The following is a 21,723-nucleotide window of genomic DNA, read 5'->3' on the forward strand; positions in this document are numbered from 1 at the left end:
ATGTTGTTGTTTCTCTCTTTGCCTGTCTCTATCCTGCATCTCCTTCTATCCCATTTTCAGCCCATCCAGTCGAGGCAGACGGCTGTTCAACATAAGTCTGGTTCTGCTCGAGGTTTCTGCCTGTTAAAAGGAAGTTTTTCCTTGCCAATGTGCCGAATATTGCTAAGTGCTACTCATGGTGATTCATGTTGGGCCTCTCTTTAAATAACATAACAAAGAGTCGGTTTGGACCTGCTCTTTCTGTAAAGTGTCTCGAGATAACTCGGGTTATGATTTGGCGCTACACAAATAACATTTGATTTGATTTTGCCATATTTTAGTCTCCACAATGTTCTAACATCATTGCCGTTGAAGATTATTTTGCTGGCCGATTAATCCGCTGATTATCTTTCAGATCATTGTTTGGTCGGATAAACCTCAGAAAAACAATTTTCCACAGCCCAGGGTGATGTCTTCTCAAGTAAGACGGCCGGCCAGTCAATGACCAAACAGGTTTATAATTTGGCATTTCTGCTCAATTAGTAAAAAATGAAAAGCGTTGCAGATTTATTTCTATTGATCAAGTAACGCTCTTTTTAGCTCCTGCAAGCTCAAAAGAAACCATGCTTTAGTCTGACTGTCAATATTTTCTTCTTCTTTTCCCTGTATGAAGCTTTTGGTCCCAGGCCTCCTTAATGAAGAATAAAGTCTTTAAAAACACTGTAAAAAGTGATTTAAGCATTGTAGTTTTTAGCAAACATGACTCAAATGGGAGTATATCATATATGTATTTAAGTTCTACGGCTTTATTTTGGAGAGAACGTAAAAAAAAAAACTATTTTAGAAACACTCAAATCCCCTTTTGGGAACCTAAAAGTTCTGCTTACCGATATCTAGTATTTACTGGAGGACCACTGATATAAAGAATTGTTTATAAGCAGGACAGTGTCTGTGGAACTGGTTGAAAAACATATGTTCATGATGATTAAAGCACAGATGAGAAACCCACAATGCAAAGCAACCACAGTAAGCCATTCAGTTTTTAAAACTTTTTTATTGTTTTTAAATTTTTTTGCTCATTTTTTAAATTATTTATATTATCTACAAAGTAAAAGTTTTTAACTTAAAAGTTACATAAGGGTCGGGTGAGAAGTGGGATCTGATCACCTCAGCCTTTATAATTTCATAAATAACGTTTCTCCTGTCCTCTTGGCTGCCAAAACGTGTTTATTTCACAGGAAGCTTCTTGTCATGTTTCGTTTTTTTTTAGTTTGGTTAGAAACTTTTCATGTAGTCTGGAAACAAACGCAGCACATAGCAGCAGCAATAAACAGTAAGATTAATACTGTCTAAAGGTTGGAAGATTCTTTTTTTCATAACAAGGTGCAGACAAAAAACAAGTTCCAGTTGAATTTTCTTCTTCACTCTCACTGATTAGTTTCTCTCATTCTCTCTTTCACATCTTACTTGGCAAGCTGATTCAAATTGCAATTTGGGACCCCTGAAAATGTGTGTGTGTGTGGGTGGGTATTTGTTTATAAGTGTATTAGTGTGTATGTTTTGCAGATATTCGTCTGTGAACAGGGGCTGAATAAGATCAGTCTTGTCCGTTACAACTCTCTAGCTCGTTAAAACATGTCACTGCATCAACCTGTTAACATTCTCTTATTGCCTAGTCAGGGAGGGAGGGAGGGGAGGGAAGAGAAAAGCTGATGTGAAGCATGTCTGATGAAGATGAGGAAGGAGAGGAGAGGGAGGGCTCTCATTCTCTTCATCGCCTGGTTATGAAGGCTCTGGCTGAGAAAGCGCGACGCAGAGCGGGTCCCTCGGCTCGCCGGCGCCCTCTATCTACAGCTGCTGCTGATGATGAGGTTGCACTGCAGGGACCAGACAAAATGGGGCAAATGTAAGACTATGCATTCAGAGTGTGCATTAAAACCCCTTTTACATGTGTTTGATCACATTTGTTTATGTGCCTTTAAAAAATAGCAGAGACACTTTATTATTTCACTTTATTTAACGAGACATTTGTCTGATATTACTGTAAAGCTGGCTGGTTAGCATTAGCTATGTTGCTATTAGTAGGGACAGACAGTAAAAAGGAAAGTCCAACCACTGTACAGTTGTCGGGACTTCACCTCTTCATTATATCTCATCAACAAACACTTCTAGAACAAATGAGCGAGCAGAGCCTTTTGTCAGTCTGGCAGATTCCATTGTTAGATCTACTATGAGACAGTCAGATCCGGCTGGCCTACTGATGTCACTGCAACTATTCCTGTCACAGTTTACAACACTCTTGTGACTCATCACAGCTAATGTAGGCAGTTATCATCTATACTGCATTTGAGTAAATTTGTTCAGAGAGTAATGACACTTTAATACTAAACATTAACCAGCACTACAAAAGGTTAATCTTTATGTGCAAATACATGAAAAGCAGCTAGTATGGTACAAAGACATGCTATTCTCACGTCCAGCAGGAGTGTGCTCTTTACTAAACAGAACATACCTTGTGGATGTGCCAGGTAGGAGAAATGTGTGGTGGAAGAAACAGGTATGGGGTTAAGTGCAGTCTGGGGCATGGGGGGCTGCGGACCTCCTGGAGGACCCTGGGTAGCCATCAGCATCATGGTGGGGTGGGTGGGCGCCGGGTGGTGAGAAGGCACCATACCAGACTGCATATGGGCCTAAGTGGGACAGACGGTGTGAGTGTGAAGAAGAAGTTCATTAAAAAGATGAAATGGTGGGCATCAACACCACAACACTAAAATCAGTCACAGCTCCTCTACTCTGCTAATCCGGAATAAATCTCATTTAAGGAAACACTGCCTCTCTCATTAATTGGCGGGAGCTGCTGTGGTTGTTGAGCCAGCTGAGGGCAGGTTGTGACTCACCTGCTGCACGTGTGCCATGTGGTTGTGGTTGTAGCCGTGCTGCACCTGCTGCGGGTGGATGTAGACGGTCTGCTGGGCAGAGGGGAACGATGCCTGGGGAGACTGGGGGTTGGGCCCCGGGGTCATGGAGGGGGGCGTGGGAGCCAAAGTCGAGTACATCTGCTGCTGAGGGGCCTGGTTGGCCAGGTGGAGGGCCTGGGCCGCTGCTGCCGCTACAACACACAGAACACACAAAAATAGAAACACAACGCTACCAGCTCAGGTAGGACAATCACAGCTTCTAACCTTAACATACTCACCTGCTGCTGCCTGCGGGTGTTGTGGGTGCTGGACTGGGCTAGCAGCTGGGTGGCTGGGAGGACCTCCATGTTGTGGGGGACCACCCTGCTGACCTTGGCCTGTAGGCGTAGCAGAGGGCTGGGGATGCTGTGGGTGAGGGTGCAAGGTGGCGCTGGGGTGAGGGTACTGCTGAGGCATTGGCCCTGGAGACACTGTGAGGCAGGAAACAGTGTTAGTGAGGATGAAAGTATTGAAATAGTACAGAAACACTGCCAACACACTCTCATATGAACATACACAAGTGTTGGACACACTTACCATACATGGTGTGTGTCTGCTCTGGGTACTGTGTAGTTGAGGAAGAGACGAGGCCGGGTTGGCCGTGCGTGGGAGGCGCCATCATCCTGGCACTGCCCTGCATTACAGGACTGAACACATGCTGCGCCTGGAGGACACACAAGGACACATGGGAGACAGACAACACAGCATTAGAGCCTGTGTGTGTTAGCAAAGTCATTTGAACATACTGTTAAGAGTTTTTTGTAACTGCTTAATTAAATACTGCCTTTGTGTAACCTACAAAAGCAAACCAGACCTTTGGCTAGATTAATTCTATAGGTATTTTGCATGTCACCATTGCCACCAGGTCGGACTCTTACAGAGATTAACAGCACACAGACCGAAAGCCAGTTATAAGAAAGCAGCAGGAGACTTCCTTCAGGGAAAACTTGGACACTGGACATGGACAAAGCTCCACATAGTGTAATCCTAGTCTAGGACTGGGTATCTTACCACGGTACTTTTTTGTAAATCTTACACACTATGGACCAAAAGCTGGCATAAGATTCCTCTCCTGGTTGGATATCTCCCGATTTAAAGGGCCAGTGCTCCAATTTTCAACCTCAGTCCTATTTCTCCACAGCTATGGCGCCAATTTCAAATATTATTGCTTCTATTGATTACAGAGAACACCAGCTTTGACGGGGGCAAATTGCTCCTTTAAGACGGTACTTTATGAAGAACTTCAGTTTTATAAAACAAACCTTCTTGGCATTGGAACCTAATCTCTAGTATGGTTTCTTTGATGTTAATGCCCATAAAACTAATTCTCAACCATGATCAATATGTGTTGTATATATGTATTTTACCCTGAAGCCAGCCTCCTAACTGCCTCTGTGTCCTGCCCGCTTGCTAACAGCAAACAACACATCAGGAGTAAGAGACTGCATTCAGCTCCACAAATAAGATGTGATGAAACGCTGGCACCCTGTCAGGCTGCAGGGCCGCACTCATCTGTCAGACAAACTAGTGAACAGCTGGGAGACATAAAGACTGCCAGCACTCACTGATGGTACCACGGTAACTGTAATTGTTACATATGGCTCCTAATAGAGGAGCCCGTCGGGGCCTGGGCACTGCTGAATAAGCTGCTCAAGGCTGAATTGTTGTGATTCTGGTAATAAGAAAGTAAATCTCACCTGTGATTGGTAATGTGTCATCTGCTGGACCAGCGGCTGACTGGTGAACTGCTGCGGGCTGCAGGTGAAGTATTGGGCAGAGTAGGCGGGACTCTGTGCTACAATAGGTGGTCCTGCTGCCGTAGCTGGGTGCATCATGGTGGGCGTGCCAGGCGGGTGGTGCTGGTCTGACCTCTGCTGGGGCATGTTGGGTACTGGAGGTTCATGTGAAGAGATTATATGTGGAAGAAGCTTTGTTTAAGATCCCTTAAATCTGAGCTAATGAGAATAATGGATGAGAGAGAAAAGGTGCTGCTGGTTTGATGCAAATTATTAACTGAATTGGCTCCAATAAAAGGCAACTGATAAAAAGATGAGAGCACCTGCTCTGGTGTAACAACCAGATAACCAGATAATTGGTTATCCCTGCTATACTTCCTCATCCTTCAGCCAGACTCTTACCTACATCATGTGCAGGTATCGGTTTAGGTAAGTAGAAGCTGAATCGATAGCCGAGGACGTCTGGGATTAGCCAATGCATATTGCCTGTTTTGCCCTCCATACATTCTGTTTTCCTGCATGAAACTGAAACATGAGTAGCAAATACTAATGGGACTACAACAATCAAAATCTTGGTCACTTGCTTACAGACTTTGCATTCATATGCGCATAATCTTTTAAAGAGATTAAGCCTACATACATTCTCTTTAAAACTGGTCTTTCGAAACAAAAGAGATGCAAAACAAAGCGAGTCAAGCAACATTACAGTTAAAAAAATCCTCCTAAAAACTTGAATGTAAATGTAACGTGGTCGTTTGTCACCATTTAAAGACAAAATCTGCTATTGTGAACGTGCCAAGATCTAGGATGTGAATACTTAAAAGGTTCCTGAATATAAAAAATAAAAATATATATTTTGGACCAGCCACATAACCTCCAGTAAGGGAGAGAGAGAGAGAAAGATGCAGGAGAGAAAGCAGAGGTTGTGCTCACCTTTACCTGGTCTGTAGGGCTTAGACTGGCTGACTGTCATATGAGGCATCTGAACCTGGTACATAGCTGGAGACTGGAGTGAGGGAGGGAGGGGGTGAGGATGAAGAAAACATGTTTATTCTCAATATTCTCAAGACAGAATAAAAACCAACCTTCAGCTAAAATGATGAATTTCTGCTCTGTTGTCTCTTACAACCCGTCTGTTCTGCTCTTCAGCTTTCAACTGTGACGCTAACTTCTCACCAACACATACAATAACATATTCTATAAGCACATGTGCATGTGAGATTGTGGGAATTATCTCTTACCTGGGGCCACATGCATATTCTATACCTGTCTATCAGGCAAAAAAAGGTGACTTTAACCCAAACACTAATTGTCATCTTCCATTCCTTAACTCTTTAACATTTGAGTCCATGCATGTCTATTACAAACATTACTGCAGCAGAGACATAGAGGCTAACACTCCTATCAGCTTACAGCCATTTGTTCAGTAAACAGATGAAGCCAATAGAAATTAGATGACGTTACAGAAGTCCATCTGTGATGACTGTTTATAATGAATTGCAATAAGAAGTTGGCAAACCAACATCTGATGGCATTAATTCAACAAGCAAGCAAAACATCTCAGTACTGATTGGCCTTAAAAAAAAACAAAAAGGATTTAAAAAATTCACAAACCTTCCATATTATGCTTTTCTAATGGAGCGAGAGAGAGAGGAGGAGGGGGAGAAAAGGGAAAGAGAACCACTCTTTAGTTGTTCACCAAGGTATTTTATCGTTTACACTTCTGATGTTGGATCACCAAGTTTTTCTTAAAGCAACACAGGAAAGATATAGACTTATGACTACAGATTAGATATCATCAAAAAACCTTTAAATAACCGCTTTTAGAGAGATTGAAATTGTTAGTCTTACATCATAATAATAAGCTTGGGCTTCCAAATATTAACCTAAACATTTGTAAAATATTCAAGCAAAAATAATCAACGACTGGAAGATGACAGAGGGAAAGAAAGATGATGGAAGATGCAAATGTTCTGTTAACCAAGGAGAAGAAAGAAAGAAGTGCATGTAACGATTAGGGCTGCCAATAAGACTCAATGATTCAAGTCATCAGTGAAGAGGACTCTATCAAATATCTGTTTTGTTTTTCAGCGGTGTGATTATCCACACAGCACTGCAGGAGCCACAGCATGGCAGGCTGTAAACTTACAAAACAAATCTCAAATGACCCTCCAGTGTTTATCGTTCACAAGGTTTCATAGGAAACTAAATTATCTGCAGAGGTCTCCTCCTCTCCAAAACAGTGATCACCACTGGTAAAAAAAAAAACAGACTAAAGAACTTTTAAGTAAAAAAAAAATCAGTAGTTGTCTGATGCACTTTGGTGAACACAGGACATCAGGAGGGGCTGCAGCATGCAGAGCTGCCAGTAACTTTAACTCAGCTTGTTTCCCCCTTAACTTAACTATACTTTTCTTTGTTAACGTTTATGTTATAGTTAAAAAACATAATTAAAACATGACTAGAAACACTAAGAAAGAAATCAGCTGGAAAAGGTGTCCTTTCCTGCCAACAGCGGGTGCTTACTGAAAACTCTGATCGGGAAAAAAAGAAGAAAACAAAAAAAACGTATGTAGGTTGATATTAGAATGTGCTGTAGCACTAAAGCGAGGTAGTGCCCTATTCAAAATAAAATAAGTATAGAAATATGGGATAAAATAATATCAGCATGCAATAGAGATGAACAAAATACAGAAAAGGAAAAAGAAACATGAGGACAAACATAAGCTGAGAAGTTGGAAGACTTTGTGGAGATGGCTGTTAGTTATTTGTTTAATGAACTTTATGTGCTCAGGATGATCTGCACGGAATAGAAACTGTATAACAAAATAGAATCACATTTGTCTACATGCTTCACATTAAAGCATGCCGGTGTGTGTCTCACCTGAACTCCAGGGCTGACCGGTGTGAGGGGGTACATCTGGGGGAAGCAGACCGTCTGGCCGTAAACGGCCTGTGGCTGCTGAACCACGATGGAGGGGCTGGGCTGGCCCTGAGGCCGGGGAGGCGTCGGGGTGTTGGCTGGTTTAGGCTGAAGAAGTAGCATAAGAAGAGAGAGGGACAGAGACAAAAAACTAGTTTACTCACAGTCTCAGTTTGAGGTGTTAACACAGTGAAGTCTGGCAGCAGCAGGATAAACTGACCTGTGTATTAAATCTGGGTTTGAACTCATTGGCATTCGGGTTCAGGGTTGATTTCCTCACTTGACTGCAGAAAGAGACAAAGAGAGAGGATCAGTCTGTAGTCATTAGCATCATTTTGTTTGGTTTTTATCGTCATCAAAGAGGCTCAATAGTTTTAGATGGGCTGTACAGTCTGTGTCTTCACTCACTCTTGTACAGCCTCCTTCTTCTCCTCCTTCTCTTCATGCTTGGGTCCACTGAATGTGGACGTGGCTGTCGTCTGAACTCCCTGTGATGTCACATCTAGCCCCGCCCTCTTCATGTCTGGGGCTGAAGGAGACGGGGACAGTGCAGCAGGGCTGCCAGGCTTACTGGTGTTGGTGGCGTTGGTGGATGGAGCAGGGACACCACCAGGGGTGCCTGCAGTAATCACTACAACGCCCTCGTCGGTGCCCTCCCTCCCCACTGCGGAGGCTTTGTCCAGGGGGAGGTCTTTAGGCTTGTCTGCTGGATCTCTGGGAGGCTTGGTCATCATCTGGTCAAAGGCAGGATCTGAGTTTGAACTAGACTGCAACTGGAAGGTGAAAAGCAGAATAAGGAGAGGATCACACAAGCTCTGGTGCAACCTCAAAAACATGAGGTTATTGATTTTTAACATTTATTTAAAGAGGAAACGGAAAAATACTTACCCTAAAATCTACACTAAATTTCTTTAAATTATCTATTTGTTTTCTGTGGTCTGTTGCCATAGAAGGGGGTCCTGTAATGTGAGCAGAGAGAGATATGCTTTATGGTTTCAGCCATTCAGTCATAGATAAAGATGAAGAAATTCTTGTTTTTAGACAGAACCATAGGCTTTAAAATATGCACAACAAGCAGTGTTTTCTGAAGCAATATACAGCTGTTCAGTTCGTTCTGTACCTTTACAGACTGGTCTGGTGATACTAGGTGAACTTTCCAAGGGCTTAATGTTCTCCTTGTTGGCTGTTGGGGATGTTTGTCTCGTCTCCTGAACACGACAATCTTTTGCTACAAAAGAACAGAACAGTCACTTAACTCTTTTCAGACAGTGACAGAACCTACGGCAAGTACACAGAAACTGGTTAGTTCATATCCCACTCAGCATTTCTTACATCCTTAACCCAAAACTTTGAGCTTACCATCTCCTAAAGGAGAGGCAACCATGCCGGGGGCGGGGCTAGCAGCAGTAGGAGAGGAAGCTGACGTTGGTGTGGCAGCAGTTTCCACGGGAGTTGTTCCTGTCTGAGGTGACGGGAGGGAGGAGGAGCCAGGGGAGGCTCCACCCATACTGTTCTGTCGGGGGGAGCGAGGTCTGTGAGCTGAGGAGGGGAGGAAATATTAGATTTTGGCGATCATGTTATGTTACTAGAAATTCACAAATGAAAAACACTATGACAAAGAACAGAAAGAAGTGATTTACCTCCGCTAACCACTGATGACCATGTTCCTCCAGAGGAGCTGCTCCTGGTTGGTGGAGTCACTGGGACATCTCCAGGGGCATTGTGGGAAATTAAATCCACTCCTGGAGGGACTCCAGTGGTCCGGCAGGGTGGCACTCTGTGAGCACGAGGTGTTCGCTGGGATTTCGGAGACATTCTGGGTGGACCTGTAAATGAAGGAAGACAGACAGAGAGCCCTATAAACAGACAGTGGGGGAGAGGTAAACACCATCCTAACAGCCTGCCGGGAAGCACTCCCTCTTAACTCACCTGTGTCTCACAAAAACTCTGCACTGATTACATCTTAAACTACGGTCCAAACATCACATTATACAAAAATGTTATATGGAAACATGCATGTTAATGGAGAAACTGCAGACGATCCTGTGAAAGTGATCAACAACACACCACACTCTTCAAACAACAACCACGTGAGGGGAGAGATGAGGAGTGGGGAAACAGAAGGTGAGGTGGAAACCAGTATTAAAAGAATTCACTGTTTAGTAGAGTTTGTGCAGTTTGATGAAAAGTGTCTAAACACTCGTTAAATATTTTTCCATTTCACTGTGAAAACATTTGTAATGTATAAACACTCCAAGTATGTGGACAGCAGCACTTAATTAGTTTAGCCCAGTACTCCAGCTGACTAGATCTAACATGCAACATGGGCTAAGTGGTTAAAGTGCGTACTTAGTTTTAAAGCTGGGGTAGGGAATGACCCAGAAAGAGTAAAATACAATCTGAAAGTATCCAAAGAAAAAAAGGTCAAAGCCACTTCCCCCTATACATATGTACATGCACGTGTAGGACAAGTCCAATAGAGGGCTTTGGGGAGAGGAGCTCACTGTATCTAACTACTATTAACGCTTTGGTTGCTCCTTCCTTCAGCTGCAGCTATCAAATAATTGCTGGTTGACATAAAAAGTATCACTTAGGGCGCTTTCACAAGCACAGCATTTAGTCCGTTTTAACCGAACTCTGGTGCGGTTCAACACCTGGTGCGGTTTGGTTCGGTAATCGTGAAAGCAGTTTCCTGCACATCAGAACTTTTGGTCTGCTGGTAAAAGCTGCCATGTGAATGCAAACTCGAGGCAAAATGCAACATTGTAACAATTTGGTCTTTGATTCGGATCAAACAAACGGACTTTAGGTGTGAAAGCACCTTTAGGGCACAATCAGACAGGGCGCGTTTTAGCAGTCGGGGGCAGCTTTTATGTCATTGTTTTCAATGAGAGGGAGGCTTTTTGCGTGCTGCTTTTGCGTTGCAGAGCGCCTCGCGTTTTTTCCACTTGGTGAGCCTCGCCTTTTTGAGGAAACGCTCTGAGCGCCTCGAGTTGAAAAAACTCAAATCAGAAAAGCGCCCGACGTCATGAGCGTTTTTTTCTGATTGTCCAATTGGATGAAAGGAGAGCCGGGCCTTCTGTCAGTTTACAATATAACGGTTAGGTTAATGGCAGCTAATGATTCGGTGGTTGCCTTAACAACAGTAGGGGGAAAAAAAAGGCGCAGCCAGCTGCTCTTTTTTTAACCGTAGGCTTCAACAAAAAAGGCAGTGCGGTGCGCTTCGCGTTTTCCAGCCTGTAAAACGTGCTCTGTCTGATCGGGCCCTTAAACCGCACACTGTCCAACTTGCAGAGAATACATTTATTTGCTTGCAACGTTCATCATGGTGCTCGATCAGGCAAACACTACCTGATGAAGATCGAGCACCGAAACGTTGCAAGCAAATAAATGTATTTTCAGCAAGTTGGACAGTGTGCGGGAGTTTACTTGCAATTTTGACCGATTTGTTTCCTCTCTTACACACCTGTCCTATGGAACAGATGTGCACAGTTTTCTCTACTATAAAGAGTATGACTACCAGTGCACGAGCACATAAATAAAGCTACAGCGCCACATTTTGAAACTCCTGTATGCTGTGAATAACAGTGATTTATCTGGCAGTGATAGGCTTAGTCATGATTCCTTTCAGAGAGCTTGAATAAATACATATTCATAATTCAATTTAACAGTAACTTATTTCTCTTGTTGTTTTTGTTGTTCTTCCATAGTTGCTTAAATAAAGGTAGGTTGCCATTAAAAGGTACAACAGATCAAACTTCTGGCCAACAGTGAAGCTGGATGTCATCAAAGATGCAACAGACTTAAAAATACATTAGCAGAAGGGGTTAGCAGAAGAAAAGCTCAATAACAAGTTCAGTTATTCCTTATCTTGCTTTCTCTATCAGAACACATTGTAAGAGACTTGGGTCATAGTGTTTTTTGGTGGCATAACTCTTGCTAAACAGGAAGCACAGCACACATCGTGGTGCACCCACGTGCCAAGATGAAGCTGCCTGAGACTGACCAAGGATCAGCCTTGTGGCTTACTAAATCCTCACAATTTCCATTTGTTTGCAAATTGTAAATCTGACCCCAAATCAGCCTCAGAAAGCAACTTCACCTATTTGTGTTGTTCCACACTAGACCTGGGCAAGTGGGCCTGTGAGAGTAGTTTTCTTATTTCAACATGATGGCAATGGGGATTTCATTTCCATGACAAACTCAATCCGTCCACCTTTAACTCATGCCTTTGCCCAGGTCTACTCCACACTGATGTGGGTACCTTCTGAAGACATGCGTTTAGGCAGAGTGTTGGCTGGAGACGTGGGCCCATGGTGGGAAAAGGAGGATGAGGAGGAGGGATAGGAGGGGTGGGATGAATGAGAGGGAGGTCTGGAAGGTCGAGAGGGGGGTCTGGAGGGTGGCCTGGTGGGCGTGGTCGCCCGAGGAGGCAGGGAGGAGGGGCCAGACTGGTAACGAGAGGGGGGGCGGGAGGAAGGAGACGGACAGGGTGAGGGCCAATGGGATGAACCTAAAAGGAGGGAAGGACAAATGATAAAAGGATGAAAACCAGCAGATGACAACCAGTTTAAGTCGGAAAAACTAAAGTATAGCAGGAATAGAAAGAGGGGGATGATTAATAAACATGAGAAGGAGCGGCAAGGCAGGACTGATTTAATTAAAAGTAAAATAAAAGAATACAATTATTTAACGAATTTGGACTTCACAGAGACTCTAATCTTAAGCAGACACCAGCTTAAACAGTAAACGGTAGCACAGTGGGGTCATCCAACCAATGTGCCTTTGTACATTCAGAAGTATTTCGTTGGGTTGTATAAGGTTTGTATGTGATGTATTGACCGTACCTCCATTGACCACCCTCTGGTCGGCCCCGGAGCTGGGACTGTAGTCGTGAGGTCCTGGTCGAGGAGTTGATGGTCCAGCTGAGCTCTGAGCCAGACGAGGGGAATTCTGACGTCCCGGTCCCCATGACATCGCCTCCCTGTTCCTCTGACCTGGAGGAATGTACTTGTTCTCTCTGCACGCACACAAACGCAAAGATACCATACAGGCAGAGACAAGAGTTAAGATAACATGGGGGAGGAATTAATTCTGCTCTCTATTACATTAAGCTAAGTACATCTCATCAGCCAAAACGAGCATGTTTTCTTTAATTACCAAGAAGTATTTGTTCTGGGAACAGCTGCTGTCTACTTAGTGAGTTTGCTGAAACTACTTTGTCTCCCTTAAAGGCTTGATTTTTTCTTATTATGCCTGTGATTGAGCCTTTCTACTGCACCCCAAAGGTCTGCAAGAATTATGCATAAACTGTACATGTGCTCTCATTTTGCACTTAAACTGTGAATGTCCTAAAGAATAATTCTAATATTTGGTGTGCAACGTGTGTATAAAGCAAATGTAAATCATTATGGTTTATGCCGTGCTGGTAAATAGGTGCTTCTCTTCTTTTCTTTTCTTTTTTTTAATACTTTTATTGTGCAATGGCATTTTCAAACATTAACAATAAAGCTGCTGAATCAATTAGGTGCTAAGCCAACCCTGTTTTTAACTGTCTATAAACACATAAGGGCAACATCTACTATGACACATACCACCGCTTACAAGAAGTATATCTTGGCCAAAGTTTGTACACGTGGCCCGTCTCACCTGCTGAGTGTGTGAGGCTCCCTTTCCCCTCGCACCACTGCAGTATATTTCTCCTCCTCAGAGCGCTCGTCGTTCTCCAGGGCTACACGGGCCTTGTATGTTGCACTGGCCTCAATCTCTTCCGCCAGCTGGGCAGCACGCGCCTCCCTCTTGAGGAACTCTTCGGAGTTGTCCCGCTCCAAGGGGACCCTGGGAAACGAGCTCAGGTCAGACAAGGGCAGCAGGGTGATGGAGTGACCAGGGAAGACCTGATTCCAGGTTTTTACTTTTTTTCATGCAGTGTTGCTCTGTTGCGTTAACAGGATGATAACATATGACTAGGTTGGAAGCTGCAGGTGATATGTCACTTGAGATTGCGCAGGCACTCTGTCAAGAGGTTACATCGCTATTGAATCTAGGTATAAGTCACTGATTACTGTAGAAAATGGTGAGGCATGCTGGCGGAATTGGAGCCAGGTGAGTAGCAATGTTACACAGCCTCAATTCTCTGTTTAAGCAGAGCACAGGAAGCATCACTAGCTGGAGTGCTGCCTCAATGATTCTAAAAATATCCTCTGAAAACATGTTTCATATTTAAAAAATTGTATTTATTACTGTATTAGTAGCATGACATTAAGATTCCACAGACAGAGACACATATGAACATATAGAAGCTTACGTATATGTGGACAGGCTGCTGTCATATGTAGACAAGACTCCATATTTCTCCTCATTGTACTTGAACATGTCATTGGGGTCCCAGCCGTTTGACTGATGTGAGGAGAGAGACAGGAGCAGAGAGAGGGAGAGAATTTCAGATCAGACGAAACAACCTCAAACCTTTACTGTCAAATGTACAAGTCACCATATAAAAGGCTTGTATGGATTCCATTCACTGTGCAGCATCAATGCGTTGAGTTAGTGTCTATTTTCATACCACATCTGTATCCAGGGACTCAAGGCTGTCGGAGTTGTGGGTCTCGCCTCCATCCCAAGGCTCCAAGTCTTTCTCTTTATGCTCGCCATTGATCCTACTGCTCACTGCTGCATCTGTGAAATTGTCTGCGGCACACACAAAGAACACATATCTATGTAAAGCAGACGGCCTCGCGCACACACACACACAACCATACACAAACACTCAGAGAAGCTCGTGATGGTATACAGTCACATGGCTGCACTCTCACTGTAAATGCAGGAAAGCGCTCATGCCTCATGAGCTTATGGCACAAGCTCTCGCAGCAAAGTGCTATATGGAGGTAAGGGTGGTCCACCAGGCACACCCACTCACAACCAGACAAGGGTCAGACTGGATTCGGAAAACTCCTTTCAGAATAATTTGAGTTCTTCTTGAGCTGGCCTTGGCAAAACTAACAAAATGTTAATAACCTTGTAAAGAATAAAAAGGTTCTCTCCAATCACTATCACAGGCTGCTACAGAATGCACTTTATTTATTACATAATATTACATTCTTTAGGACCTTTAAGAGGACTTGCATACTTTGGTTGGCTTACCTAAAGCCAGGGACAGGCATGCTCAAAGAAAACCCCCAAATATTTTTTGAAAGGAAATCTCATCTCATGTCAGCCCAAGTCTGCTCTCAAATTCTCAGAAGTGGCACCAATGGACTTCGTGCATAAAGCATCTCAGCCACCTGGAGTTACATAACTCAGCCATCCCAACTCATCCCGGCATTTCTGGCACAGAGTAAGTTCAGAAATATTAGATTGGCACAACACAGGCAGTTGGGCACGCCTGGATTATATTAGTAGAGGTTGTTGGAATGCTCTATGCACACTGTCCATTGAGGGGATCATACATAAAGTAATGTTTATAAATCAAATGTGGCCATAGTGAGGGGTAAGCAAACATGCATTTAGATTGCAGTCAATTACATGACCTCAAAGCACTTCAGGACCAAACCAAATTAAACATCCTGTCTTAGCTTGATTTTTCGTACAATGCTCAGGAAGCAGATTTAGGTGCTCGTGCTCGACATGAGATTTCAATCTGTTGCTTTCAATGGAATCATATTCATATGCTTATAATTTCCTTTTTCCGTCTAGCTTTGATTTAAAGTAAGATCTGGTCCAGAATGTTTGAAGGCAAGTGCCACAGAAGACACCCCGTGTTTAGGAAGATAACATAATGCCCTGAACGATAGGACTAATTTATATAGGACACGTCTGTCTGAGATGATACAACAAATAAAACAAGTATTAATTTACCACATTTACCATTTTACACTCTGAACTTTATATACCCCACACCTCCTTCAATACCTCATAAGTAAGCATGAGGCCTTACGTATAAAGTCCAATGTCATGGCTATGATAGGCCTCTATTTTGAGCCTCTGCTGACCTCCAAAGTAAAGGCCTAACTTAACTGTGTATTAAAGGGGCAAGTAGCAACTCTTCCACCGAAAGCAACATCCAGTCAAAAGACAACAAAGGATCTGGTCAAAAGATGGAGCAAGAAAAACCTGCATCAAGTACTTGATTTTTGTTTTGTTTTTATAGCTTATATACATATACCAAAATCCCCCAAATCATGAAGTTGGATTTTAAATGCAGCAAAGGGTGGCAAAAGATCAGCCTCAAGCTTCAAGAAGAGATTCACAGATTTGTTTTAGGTGCATACAGAGATGTGCGAGAGGAGAAAACAGCCATATATTACCTGTGTCGGAGGAGACTAGACCATCGGAGGGGAGAGACAGACAGACGACAGAGAATCAGAGGATGGACCAACAGATACATGACTGACTGGCCATCACACCAACAGTTGACTTCTTACTCGACAGTGTGAGGATGTGTATCATGTAGGTGCAAGTTGTAAATGAAAATTCTGCCTTGTTTTTTTTAACAGTTTGAGTGTGGTTTCTCCTAGTGTCTCTTAATGTACCTTTCGAGAAAAGAAAAAAAAAGAACTACATTTTAAATCACATAGGGTCCACTGGTAAAACTAGTCCCATGCAAATAAAGCTTAAATAAGCTTAAGATCACTAACTTTAGCAATGGAGCTTTACATGTTTTACTTCTCTGCAGAACATGAGAACATGGAGAATATTCCTGTCAGTGAAACAACTGTCCAACCGTCACACCTTCCACCTGTTCTTTGTCACAAAATGAAAAACCCTCCCACACAGTCCATTATCGTTCAAATGAGAATTGTGTGGGTCAAGATGAATTAGATGAAGAAGACTCATTCAGCCTTTATTGAGTGTCCTTGCTGCGCCAGGGCAACCTTCTGACCAATCAATAGATCACATTAGTCTTCAATGACTGGCCACTCGTAGCAGACACACAAGATGTAACTTATGGCAAAGCCTCTGTGACATCAAGGTAGTGAATACAGACTGAAAAAGATCAATATGTTGTGTGTGCATACTGACGTGCATTCACTCATGCATGTGTTTGCTTTTGTGTGTGTGCAATGAATACAAAGTGAGAAACTAACCTAGTTAGACTGTGTTACTTTATGAGTGTATAGTATGTACAACACTAACAAAGATGGCTGTATGTGAACCTGTATAATACTGGTCAACATAAATGCCCTCAGTACCTTTCCTGGCAAAATTCAGGTCCACATCTTTGAAGGTCACCACTACAACATCTGAGGCCTTGAAAATGATGCTCTCAACAATATCCTCCTTCCTGGGTGCTATGCTCGGCTCGGGGCTCTTTCTGTGGGCCGCGTCCAACACCAGGTCACACTGCGGGAGAAAGGTCTGTTAAACTGGATAAAAGGGGAATCTGAACTACAGCCTTAACTATCTGCAGAAAACATAAGGAGTCATGGGACATGGACGACCAGGACCATCATCAATCATCGCAGTAACTGTATAGTATTTTAATATTTATTTTTTTGTGCATTCATTATGTAGTTATGCTGAATAGTCTCTGGTTCCAGCTTCTTACGGATGATTTGATGTTTTACCCTCATGGCGTCTTGTTGTGGATTAAGTATACTCTCATTTTTGACTGTTGGTAAGACAAAACTATTAAAGTTAAGCTATTTGAAGGTCTTTTGAGATCAATCTCGCTCTGGGAAATTGTGATTAGCCTTCTTCAACTATTTCCTAACATTTTATGTGCTTCAAGAATGAATATTCAAAACAAAAAGGGGTTAAGAGATTAATAGATAATGAAAATAATCCGGTTGAGCACAACCAGAGAAAAGAGGGCCTCGTCAAATATATCACTCGGTGTGTTTGATTGTACTGAAAACCTGCCAACTTGGCCCAGTATGCCTGCGTAAAAATTAACTACAGGAAACCCTCTCTGGGTTCCTGGGCTGACGGCATATATAAACAAAAGTTTGACTGACATGAATTAATTGCCTTCTGCTAATTTATTGGCTTTCACACCAGAATGAGGAGCTCGTGCATGAGAATGGAAGCAGACATGACCTCCAATTTTCTGAAAACAAAAACTAGTACAATGCTATGGGAGAAAACTGAAAACACAGGCCCTGCAACCAAAGATTACACTGTTGACAAAGAGACAGTGTACAGAGGGCTGTACAGCTGGGTGAATATTTCACCATGTTTGACTGTTCGGCTTGCGCACACTGTGGTAATAAAAGCCAAATGTGCAGCTTTGTTTTGGTCTCAAAACAAAGTGGCGAGTTTGCCTGCAAGGGCACCAATCTCTATTTATTTCAGAGTATCCTGCCAGCTTTACTCACGTTTCAGGCACACAACCTTGTTAAACAGACACAAAGATACATAAAAACAACCCTGCGGTTTGGTGTAAAAGAAGGGGATAATTTGTTACCGACATTCCATGAAGAATTGAAGTTAAAGCCAAAATACAGGTAAGAAACTTCGCCCATTGCTCAAGTTAAGCTTTTCATTTGTGCAAAATGTAATTTCACCCACAGGAGATAGAACGGGAAATACTTCAACCTAAAAGGGAAGATGAAGGGCCACATACCTCTCCTCCATAAAAGGAAAGATAGAAAGGGCGATCTTTGTCTAAGCTACCTCAGGGGTGAAGCTGCTATTGACTGCTGGCTGGGCACTTTTTTTCCCTGCACAGTTAACCTGAATCATTATTACTGTTACAGCGGAAATCAAAGATCGAGCTCCATATTAGCACCTATAAAGAGCATCGCGTTATGTGTGATCCTTACCTCTGGACCGTATGTCTTAAATACTCCTTCATAGACTGCTCCGTTTTTCACTTTCAGCTCACACTTGGCCCCCTATAAGTAAATATGTGTATCATTATTCACTGTATGAATCACTGGCTCATCCAATAAAGTGTCAATTTAAATTTACACACAGAAAAAACATTCATTCAGAAAGCCATCTGCTGTAAAATAGACAAATGATTGATCAATCTCTGCTTTGTTTTTTGCACCCAGCTGTCTCCACAAATCACACAGGCTATGTTTATAGCAGTGTAGACATTTTGAAGAAACAGCATGTGGTCAGAGACGGACTGCAGAATGTACTGCTGTTACAAATTCATTTACAGTAAGCATTATTCACAATATGATTCAGACAAGGCTTATTTTTTGCAACTGTGTGCATTTCTCTATTCATCATTATTAACATAATTTCAAAAACTGACAGACACAGTACATACCACCACTGAAGTCAAAACATGGACCATCCTCATATTTGCATATACACCATTGAAAATGACCTAAAGAAAAAAAAAAAACATGTTTTTTTTTTTTTACAGCCACTGACGCCCTGGACATTTGTTCCACTCATAAGACATACTACAAAAAACAGATATCAACCTCTGCATTTATACTTTCTCCATTCTTCCAGTCCATTATTTGCAGATTTTATGCCATCCTGCATGCATTACAAAAACGCTTCACAGAATAAATAAGAAGCATTAACTTAAGAGTGTGGGGATTCAAAAAGCTTATATTCTTTGATAAAATACTGCACTCAGGTAAACCAAACATCTAATGATAGATGCATATGTGACAGCCTTGACTTATGAGAATAAATCAGACACTTACTGCTGCAGGACCTTTACCACTGTGTCTTCCCCTGAAAGAAAAAAAAATGACAATGGTGTCAATCTCACCATCATCATTAGCAGATAGTACATACTGAAACAAAGCACTCTGTGATGTGCGCAACCGTGCAACTGAATGATTGAAAGCTCAGGAGGCAGCGGTGTAAGAGTAAAAGATGTAACAAAACTGCTTTTGCTAAAAAAATGAAAAATACAGAAATGTTGTGCATATTTGTTTGGAAATTTGGACATTTCTGACAGACTCCAAGGTATTTTGCTGGCTAGAATAATGTTAGATAGGCTGCCAGCCAAACACTCAATAGCCTACATTTTTTCCCCAAGCATGTCCTAAAATGCACCTTGTTCAGCAGCTGGCACGTAGCCAGGCATTCACACACGGTACAATGTAGGCAATGGCCACTTTCCCTACATTATATCCATTGTAGTAAGTATTGTAATAGGCTCACTTGAAAAATCTCGGTTGCTTAAGATTATCCTACTAATTTCGAAATGAAATAGTGTGGTTTATTGTGCATGAGTCGATCTGGATCAATCTTAATTTACAATTTCTTCGCACGGCCTCAATAGATAAAAACCTACGCAATGAATGGGACGTACTGTCCTAGTGACCGGTGAATAGAAGCCTGACCGTATTAACACCACAAAAAGCCACAATACGCATGCAGCTCGTGCACTTGCAGTATGTGTTAGCATTATCTTAGGACCACATATAATAGAAATGTCATGCTTCAAGGACACTATATCACACAAGCAGCAGCAACGCAACGTCAAGGTTGAAAGCCCGTCGGTCTATAATTCCCCCTTCTCCTCCTCACCCTCGTCTCCACACCCGCCCCTTTCTCTCGTGCGCCCACACGCTTTATATCAATTTCTTGGCAAACCCGTTGCAGCAATATTGCGGTAAAGTACCAAGCTACAAGACAGTCAAATGAAAACAAACACAGTTGCTATATGGCAGTCTTTTAGGTTAAAAAGTCGCCCAGGCTGCCCCGTTAGCTAGCTGTTGTAATACTGAATGAGGCAAGTGCACTGAATAACAAGCATGGGCTGTCAAACGGCTAATTAACGCTAGCTAAATTGACTCCAAGCTGATAGTGAACTGATATTAGAGACTTGGCAAGCAGCTCCACTGCTACACACATGTGGGGAAATATGATTGTCAAAAACAAAGTCTGAATACATAGTCAGAGAGCTGGTGGTGGGTCTAATCTAAAGTGCAAGAGGAGGTAACGTTACGTCGAAGTTGCAACATTATTGGAACAAGCAGACAGGCCTCGCTAGCTAAACAGCATAACGTTACGCTGGATGACCAACGCGTCGCAAGGCCCACATACCGTTCACTAACACGTATACTAGTTTTGGACCACTTAACTAGAATGTCATCTCTCAAAACTGTCACTATTGGACGTGCCCATGTACAAGCACTGTAAACTGGCCACATTCACTCCGACTGGTGTGTTTTTATTTTGCCATGTTAAGGTTTAAATTCCACAGACCTGCCCATATTCTGTCTTCCCCCGCCGCTTCCTCCGGCACCGGAGGCGGCGGCACCAGCGGTGTTGCCACCGCCGGGCTTGCTGCGATTTCCACCGGCCTTCATTGACATGGTGATCCCATAAAAGACAGCGTTTGAAAACGACCAGCTTCACACCGCAATTCCTTGACGATGGGACGGTGTGTGGTTGTGTGACAGCTCGCTAACGTTAGCAATCCTAAGATCTGACTAGCTTGCAGGCTAATGTCAATGTGCCTCTTGAGGAAGATGCTATGCTAAGAAGCTAGTTGGCTAACAGTTGCTAGCTAAATTAGCAATCTGTACAATTCCTATTAAAACAGGAAAAAATATAGTATTAAAAAAAAAGACAACACGCGCCAATCACTCTTCCAAAATAAACACGGGTGTTACACCTCTTGTCAATTTGTTGTGTAATCCTAACAAAATTTTTCGATTATCTCAAAATGGGGTTTACAGCTATCTCGGCTTCTTTCCGTTGCTAACAGCGAAAAGACCAAAACAGTCTGAAAGGGCACAAAAAACAGCGGAGGGATATATGAAAGGCGTAACGGCTCATATCATAACCGACAATTCCTACACTATGTTCTCTGAAAAGCATCAGTCTGCTTAAAAGACAAACGTGACCATATTTTACATAGACCACCAAAAGAAACGCATAGATACTCTTTGTTTTAGAAAATTACACCTACATCATGGCACTATTTCCAGGAAGTCCATGAATCCTCAACGGCTGTTTTGTGGTATCCACGTGAGCCGGCGAACACACTAAACAGACAAGCGCACAAGGATAGACACACGTTATTTACACACTGCTTGTGTGTGCATATTGATGGTAAAAAAAACGTACACGTTAAAATATGATTGCTCACCATTAGCCTGATAAAGATGATTCTTTATTTGAGTATTTCCATCTTGCAAATGACTGACGTAACCTAAACAATCACAATAAACGGGCATAGACATACAGGGAGTGTGCTGCC

At 42.7% G+C, this 21,723-nt stretch overlaps 1 protein-coding gene across 5 annotated transcripts; it reads right to left on the reverse strand.

Moving 5' to 3' along the window:
* Nucleotides 1-1,013: 1,013 nt before the first annotated feature.
* On the reverse strand, nt 1,014-21,293 carry atxn2 (ataxin 2). 5 transcript variants are annotated; one of them, XM_069682815.1, is made up of 26 exons: nt 20,724-21,293; nt 19,208-19,238; nt 18,817-18,876; nt 18,359-18,430; nt 16,787-16,937; nt 15,902-15,916; nt 14,161-14,285; nt 13,903-13,994; nt 13,245-13,433; nt 12,443-12,615; nt 11,860-12,108; nt 9,236-9,421; nt 8,955-9,134; nt 8,716-8,823; nt 8,484-8,554; nt 8,004-8,368; nt 7,816-7,879; nt 7,557-7,703; nt 6,287-6,304; nt 5,612-5,678; nt 4,634-4,827; nt 3,474-3,600; nt 3,176-3,367; nt 2,877-3,088; nt 2,492-2,669; nt 1,014-1,856 (listed from the first exon to the last, which is right to left on the reverse strand). In XM_069682815.1, the coding sequence occupies exons 1-26, from the start codon at nt 20,831-20,833 to the stop codon at nt 1,828-1,830; spliced, it is 3,405 nt and encodes a 1,134-aa protein (XP_069538916.1). In that variant the 5' UTR covers nt 20,834-21,293; the 3' UTR covers nt 1,014-1,827. The 5 variants fall into 5 exon arrangements, with proteins under 5 accessions (XP_069538916.1, XP_069538915.1, XP_069538918.1 ...); XM_069682814.1 differs by having other exon boundaries at nt 5,606-5,678; nt 20,724-21,292; XM_069682817.1 differs by lacking the exon at nt 6,287-6,304.
* Nucleotides 21,294-21,723: the final 430 nt, after the last annotated feature.

This window comes from Semicossyphus pulcher, unplaced genomic scaffold, assembly GCF_022749685.1.
Source record: "Semicossyphus pulcher isolate SPU_LCO1_2020_fin unplaced genomic scaffold, fSemPul1.0.p SCAF_6, whole genome shotgun sequence".
Classification (NCBI taxonomy): Eukaryota; Metazoa; Chordata; class Actinopteri; order Labriformes; family Labridae; genus Semicossyphus; species Semicossyphus pulcher.